Source organism: Lytechinus variegatus, chromosome 1, assembly GCF_018143015.1.
Source record: "Lytechinus variegatus isolate NC3 chromosome 1, Lvar_3.0, whole genome shotgun sequence".
NCBI classification, from domain to species: Eukaryota; Metazoa; Echinodermata; class Echinoidea; order Temnopleuroida; family Toxopneustidae; genus Lytechinus; species Lytechinus variegatus.
The window spans coordinates 90973890-90981768 of NC_054740.1; the positions used below are offsets into that span (position 1 = coordinate 90973890).

Sequence of the window (7879 nt, forward strand, 5' to 3'; positions counted from 1 at the left end):
CTATGGAGATAGCAAATTGGCAATGCGACAAAGATGTGTGATGTCACTTGTGAACAACTCTCCAATTACTCTAGTATATTTTTCACTAGAATTGCCTCTTTTATCACATCTATCCATGTATAATGTGTTATGTTTACATGAGGGCATGTAATACATATTTTTTAAGAATACATCATGGATAAAGAGTTTGTATCCTCATAAGAAAAAGCAAAAAGAGACATTTTGAGGGTATTTTATAGTCCACCAAAGGGAAAGTTGTTCATCAGTGACATCACACATCCTTGTCGCATTGCCAATGTGAGGATCACCATAGCATTAGTGATTGCAATATTCAAATGCTCATAACTTTCTCACTATTTGTCAGATTTTTCTCAAACTTTCTTAATTCTTATACTTTGATTTTTCTGTTTCTACACAAGCCTATTTGTTCCAAAGGTTTCATTCCCCTTTAATGTTATATTTATCCCTATCATATGATCAAGCTTGTTATATGTATCTGCATTCTGATGTTGATTATTTTGGCTTGCATTGCAACCATAGGAAAATAACATCAACCGGAAACATAAGCCACAAATATATGGTCTTGTGCTGAACGTTTCCATCCAATATTATTTTGCATTGCAGATTGTTGTTGGAGAATTCATATTCCTCAGCAGGAAAGTAATTGATTTTCCAGATCTCGATCCATATTGATAAAGCAACAATTTATCGTTATTTATTTTACAGACTTTCTCATGAAACTATGTTTACTGCAACTACTTTCATTTATCTATAAATATCAGTGCTAGAAAAATTTAACCCCTTCGTTCCCATCAAAAGACATAAGTTCTGCTTTCCTTTGTCTTTCCAGACATTTCAATGATCTTTTCAGCAGCCAATCTTCTAGTCCATAGAACTCTGAAAGATATAACAGAATTGAAGAATGGTTTCAATGTGCGCTTACATTTGACTCAAAATATTTCTGATACTCCAGAAAGACGACCAGCAAGATTAATATCAACCAAATCAGAGACTCCTTTGTAACTTTAAACAGGAGAAGTGGTCTAAAAAAGGATGAGTAATGTGCAGATTTAAAGATAGAATGTAATTATTTCAAGATTGATTTGCAGCATGAGCTAAATTATACAAACCTTCAACAGATAAAAAATGCCAACATAAATACAGCAATGCTAAAAGACCCAGACCGGAACTAATAGTGATATTGACAAATGGAAAATATCCAAGCTTCTAAGCTTGTAAGTTTCACCGCTTCACAGTTGAGTATTTTGCTTAAGAAAAACTCAAAGAAAATGACGTCTTGTTGTGTTAGAAGCGTTGTGATACCATACAGCAGATTTGTGCACAGAAAACTGGGTAATTCTGGGGTTTTCAGATTACGGAGTAGTTTTTTTTCAATTTGCAGAAAAAAATGGTACTGGCAATTATTCAGTGCTCAACTAGATGGAAACCTACAACTCTTCACTAGGTTTTTAGCGATTTCTTTTCTTTTTTTTGCTCTAACTGAGCCTTAATTGCCAAGTCAGGAAAAGCTAATACACAAAATCTGAAAGTAGATAGTATTGGATAGCTGCAACAAATAAGCAGTAAATAAAATACATGTATGACAAAAAATAGTCCAAAGTTGTAGCTTTCATCAATTCAAGCTTGCAGGAAAAGATATATACATATATATATCTATGCAATAGATGTGAACAAAATAAAATGCATAATCTGAAAAGCAGAAAAATCACCCAGTTTTCTGTGTATAAACCTATGGAATCACAACACTTCTAACGCAACGTGACATCAGTCTTGACCCCGGTAAAAAGCACAAGGCAGCCTATTTTCAAAGCAGTTCATTGGCAAAATATTCAGCTGGTAAGAGGTGAGCTTGCATTGCTGTGTCTAGTTGTCTATAAGCTTTCAAATTTATCCACATTGTGCTGCACTCAACCAAGGTGAGGTGAATAGGTACTTAGCAGGATCAATTCCTTGAATGCACCAAGTGCCTTTAGCAGCTAAAGCTACAGCCGGGGTAATATAAAATGCGACATTGAATAGGAAACTAGATAAATCGGCACCTCATAAGTGCTATATATTATCATTATTATTATTAATTGGTGTTTGATTTGATTTGTCAATTTCACTTTTGGGTCCAGTCTGGATCTTTAAAGAGAAATAACATTATAACAGTAGCATACTCTCATTACTTTCTTCAGATATTCATTTCTTTTGCATAATATTTCCCAATACGGTCTGGAGATTCTGCCAATCACATTTCAGAAATTCCTCCATGCTGTGCTGAACTCAATACAAGTTTAAATGGGTCAAAAACAAGACATAAATTTACAAAAAAAGATGGGCAAGAATATTGCTTCCTTGAACTGCTTACAAATTGGGATGGCAGAAAGGCCAAACTCAGTCAGGGAAATATCATTTAGCATCTTAACCATTTCATACAGTGAATATGGGTACTTAATCATTTAATAAATGATTCTACTCCTCCTTTGGGCGATTTATTTCATTTCTACTTTACGGAGGCGGTAGTTTACAAATTTCAGTGAATTAAGATTAACACTCTTGCAAATTTACAAAATGCCCTTGACTTTCTGACTTTCCAGAGCATCTATGTAAATTTCTGTTACTCATTAATTAATTGTAAAACATACAAGCATGCTGATGAATATAAATACAAAACATTACTCTGCCTCATTTACTTTGTAAATGTATATTGTTGTTGACCCATTTAAACTAAACTTGTATTGAGTTCAGCACAACTTTACAACTGTTTATCAGTTACTTTGTTAGTATCATTCATGAAGAAATTAGAAAAGAACTAAAATGAAACCTGTGGAATGTATATATACCTTCATCCCTAGTATCTTCTCCTTGTGCTATTTCATAAAGAGTACACACTGAGTTGTTCATTCCATTATTACTTGCCTAGAAAAAAATAAAAGAAAATCCTGTCTCAAGATATGACTGATTATTAAGCAAAAGAATTCATAATAAATTATAGACCTACATTGTAAGGATGTTGTACTGGGAAGTCCGAAAAATAAATAATCTGTTTTCAAATTAGAAAGTTCTCAGGTCAAAGGAGTATTCCTTTTTAATGATTCAAAGTAAAGTTTATTGCACATCAATATAAAAAGTTTGCAGTTGACATTCATTCCAGTTCTGTATATTAGTTACTTTCACATGGTTTATTTAAGCAAATTTTGCCACTAAGAGAGAAAGTTTTGTTAAAGATAAATTCCAGTTTTGGTAACGATCTCAAAATGACTTTTGACAGAATCTGATATAATGACCACACAAGTGTCTGTTTGTATGAATAAATAATATGTGCCAAAGGATTCTGGAAGAAATTGTGTAATTGCTGAGAAATAAGCAAAATAAGCGCGGATTCGGTCACTTCCGTCGGGTCTTTATTCCAGCAATATTAATACACTGTCCCACGTGTGTCTATCTGTGTTGGTGATCTTTAGTGTGAACATTTTTTCAGCGTAGATTTCAAGATTTCACAAAGTTCAGCTTATGTAACTGTACCAGATCTAGATCCTCGATTATATTCTGAAAATTAAGCCTGGTTTTACAGACTTTCTCATGAAATCAGTGTTTACTGCAACTACTGGCATTTCTCTTTAAGCTACTTAATGAGTAAATCATTAATACAAACCCATTTATAAATGAGATTTCCCCATTCTTCAGGTGTCCTCCACATTACAAGGCATCTTGTTTTTGCTTTGTCTGTCCATTCAATGTTTCCTACATGGAAGAAAAAGAAATAAAAAACAAGGTGCAAAATGTTCAAATTCTTCTTTTTCAAAAGAATATATGAAATATGATATAAATATATATGAATGAACAAGCTTGAACAAGTGGAACACCCCTGGAATTCTTGCCTTCACTTTGCAAGACAATACAGCAACAGTCTTGATTTAAACTCATGCTAAAATAATCAGTAACACTTGATTACCCTTATGCACAAATTTTCATGAAATAGGTCTTTATACCTTCAAACTTATGACACGTTAAAACCTTAACCTTGGTGAAAATTTGTTGCCATGATGCTGCCATCAGCAGGAAAGCGGCACCTACATGTCCCTTCTGCTAAGCAGGTGAGACAAAATACTTTACAGATAACATAACACACAAATATAATTCTGCCAAATCAAGTGTTCTTGATGTATTTACATCACTAAATTTCATTTGCTTATCTAATTATTTCACAATGACCTATATTTATATATATTTACTCTCTCCATCTTTCTACTTTGCATTTTGAATATTTTTATCCCTCATTCACTCACCCTTTTGCCTAAGCTCTTCCAAGACTAATAATATTCCTTCTCCTGACAATTTACCTGAAGTTGAGAAGTTAAGGACTGCATTCTCCATGTTGAAAAAAAACACAGATAATGTACCGAAACAAATAATGATTCCTTATTCTTATTATAACTATTAATTCATTATTGTTGTGTCATTGTTTTAGTTGTTAGTAATAATAATCAATAAAAATATAATAAAAGCAATTAAGAATTATAAGATTTTTAATAAGAAATCATACAAGTTTTGTTTCAAAGGATACGGTTTAGCTTTGTATTGTTGAATAATTCACTGCTTGCCGCTTCTTTCAGATCTACTGTGTATATTCTGTGGTATTTATGAAATGCTAAAAATAGATCACACCAAGCTTGTAGTTGTTTTTTCCTTGTTTCCAAATTTGGTTGTATTCTGGAAAAAAAAGTGAAAGAAAGAATCATCAATATTGAAGCATCAATAACGGGTAATTTACTCTCTAAGTAGAACGAAAGCTATGGTCTCAATATTAATTGGTTGTTCTGCGAAACTCCCATTTTCTCCACTCACCAATTACATCACTCATTCAATGAAGAAGGTTATGATATTCTCTGATAGGACTCCCTGTGTAGGAGAAAATAAGGTTGGCAATGTTTTGCCAACAAATGAAATTTATAATTTCTGTTTATCAATGGCAGTCCAGATGGCAAAATTCCCCTAACACCCACTATAAAGTAATCCAAAAGTCGGTCTTACAAACACCGACTTGCTCATTAGAACGAGCAAAAGAAAAGATATTCCTTCAACTCCGATTAGGTCATATAGGACTAAATGAAGATCTCTGGCGAATCAAATACACCCTACGGGACACTGCAACTCATGTACGGAGAAAGAAACAGTTGAACACTACATTGTAAAATGCCCTAAGTATGTAATTGAAAGGTCAATGCTTCTTGTCGAGGCAGACATCGCCGATCCTGAGGAAATCCTTAGGCTCCTGAATTCTCAGGACCCTGGTGTCCAAAATGCAGTTTCGTTTCGGTCAAAGAAAGAAACGCTTCCAAAAAGAATAATTTGATAGCAGGAAAGTGTTCTTTTTCTTAATCTGTGAAGGAAAGAGAGAAAAAATATCTATTTGATTAGTATCTAATTACTTATTTGTTCATATAGATACATATGTGTGTATTTGTGTATATATATGTCATTTGTATGAGTATGATGACCACATAAGACGATGGTCATTGTTCTGTTTGTTTTAGAATAAGATATCTCTCTCTAGGTGATTTTCCTTGCATTTAGTAGAGCTAATTATCCATTTAAAAAAAAAAGAAGAGAAAACAGAAAAAAAGGAAAGAAAGAGAAAAGTAAAGGGAAAAGAAAGGACAGGGAGGATGAGTAGAAAAAAAAAGAAGAATGGAAGGAAGAGAAGAAATGAAAGGAAAAAGAAAATAGATGAAGAAATGGAAGAAAGAAAACAAAAAGATATGTATATGCATGTGTGTGTGTGTGTGTGTGTGTATATATATATATATATATATATATATATATTTGTCCATCTAACTTACAACCTTGATTTAACAATGCACCATTTCATTTATTAAAGCCCTCATTTTGGATGCCCCCATAAATTTGGAATCATCCAAATATCCCCTATCAATTTTATTTTTTTTTTACAAAATGAAATGGACATACATGTATTTGATTGGTATATGCGAGATTCTTTCACAGTTTATTTCTCTATTTCTTTTCCGAGTTTCAAGACTATACAGAGTATCCCAAAGGGAGCCCCCTGTCTACATCAGAGAGACAGGACGATGTCTGGACAGTGTCGTAAGAAAGGACGGTATCATGCGGTATAACCTGTAAGATACGATAGTCTTTATAATAATAATAATTAGAAAAAACAAAATACAAATAAAATTAAAATTTAAGGAGAAAAAAAAGAAAGGAGAGGAACGATTTTAAAGGACATGTCGAAGAAAAGAAAATAGTATGCCTAACGAGTTGGCGGCAATAGTCAAATATAACTGGTCGCCATTAACATCCAACAAACAAGAAGTTTGGCTTATTGTTCTTGGTTTTACTTTCAAACTGTCAGTAACGGTTCTTCTACGATCAAAACTCGAAAGACCCTTTTATGCAACACTGCCAACACTCAACAGTCCCCACGCTAGTCTTTAGTACATGTACTTTTAGATAAACACAAATTAACACTTATATAAATAAGTAGAACTCTTCAGATACAACCATAGCTGTAGCTAACATTTCCGGGAAGTCCCATTTCCCTACTGTATTAGGGCCTAGGCTAGTAGTAGTCGTGAGTAATCATATTCATATGATATGAAAACGCTAGTGTGCAAACAATTAACAGTGCAGTGCAGTGCAAACCCTTACACCGCAACTACAACATTAAACACGGTACGTGGGACCGAAAGAGAACAGCAGTAGACGACACTCGGATGATAAATGAATTACTAGTGATCGTTTAACTACATTTACCACAAAATTCGCTCTATATAGAATCACAAAAATTATGATGATCATTAAAACTCGCTAAATATATTAACTAATGGAACATAAGAACTAGTCTTACGAGAAAAACGGTGGAAATTCATACTGCCATGGCCACTCAAAGTTCCCCATTGTAAGTGAAATAGCGCCATCTCGAAGGGAAGCACACTGGGCGTTGTGGCGTGCGCCTGTAATCCAAGTTTGTGAAGTATTCAGTTTCGAGGTTCGAGCCCTGGGGAGCGTTATTTCTGTCTGACAAGTTGTCAGACCTGGCAACTTTCCTTGATTTTGATTGGCTGAGAAGCATTGTTACTATGGTAACTGTCGGATAAAACAGGACTTGTCGGATAAAACGTCCGACAGGTCCTTTCATGAAATGACAAATGCTCCCCAGGTCACTTCTTTCGGATGGTGACGTCGGTCCAGACGTAAATAATTGGGACCTTTCGCAATCATCACGGACGCTAGTATTAGGGTCCCCTAACACAAAAGTTAACGCTTAATCATACACTTGATTTTTAAGATTGATTGTGCATTACAATCAATAGAATCAAACGTAGAAAACTGCTCTACGATCAATGCGAAGCTTTGTGTAACAGGGGGGTTACAGGCCCTACAAATCTGCTTTTCGTGTGCAAAATCCCTTTCCGCGACACCCGTACCGCATACATGCATGTATATTACGACTGATGGCTGGAGATATTCAAAATGCAGAACCTAAAATAGATTTATGACATGGAGAAGAAAGTGGTTTTTCAAACAAATCGAGAACATATTGAGTGAGGAAAAACTTACTGAATGAAGGCTTAAATATAGATCATTACAGTCCATCGAATCGACATTACATTTAATGTGGATTATTGGTGGATCACTGGCAATTGATTTCATGGATAAGATCAACCTCTACAGCCGAACATTTCGCATGCGTTGATATGTACACATCATATGCGATACCTTTGAACTCGTTTCCTTTTGTTTCTTTTGTTTCTTTGTTTCTTTTGTTTACTCCTTATACACAAACGATATGCCTCTCGCACACGATGTGAGGGGCATTATGTTTTACATTCCCCAGAAATGGAGATTAGAT

At 34.4% G+C, this 7879-nt stretch overlaps 1 protein-coding gene across 1 annotated transcript; it reads right to left on the bottom strand.

Moving 5' to 3' along the window:
* Positions 1-401: 401 nt before the first annotated feature.
* LOC121406587 (vacuolar protein-sorting-associated protein 25-like) lies at positions 402-6980 on the bottom strand. The gene is made up of 6 exons (XM_041597599.1): positions 6875-6980; positions 4571-4716; positions 4293-4346; positions 3659-3747; positions 2847-2922; positions 402-897 (listed from the first exon to the last, which is right to left on the bottom strand). Exons 1-6 carry the CDS (start codon positions 6922-6924, stop codon positions 785-787), a joined length of 528 nt encoding a protein of 175 aa, XP_041453533.1. The 5' UTR covers positions 6925-6980; the 3' UTR covers positions 402-784.
* Positions 6981-7879: the final 899 nt, after the last annotated feature.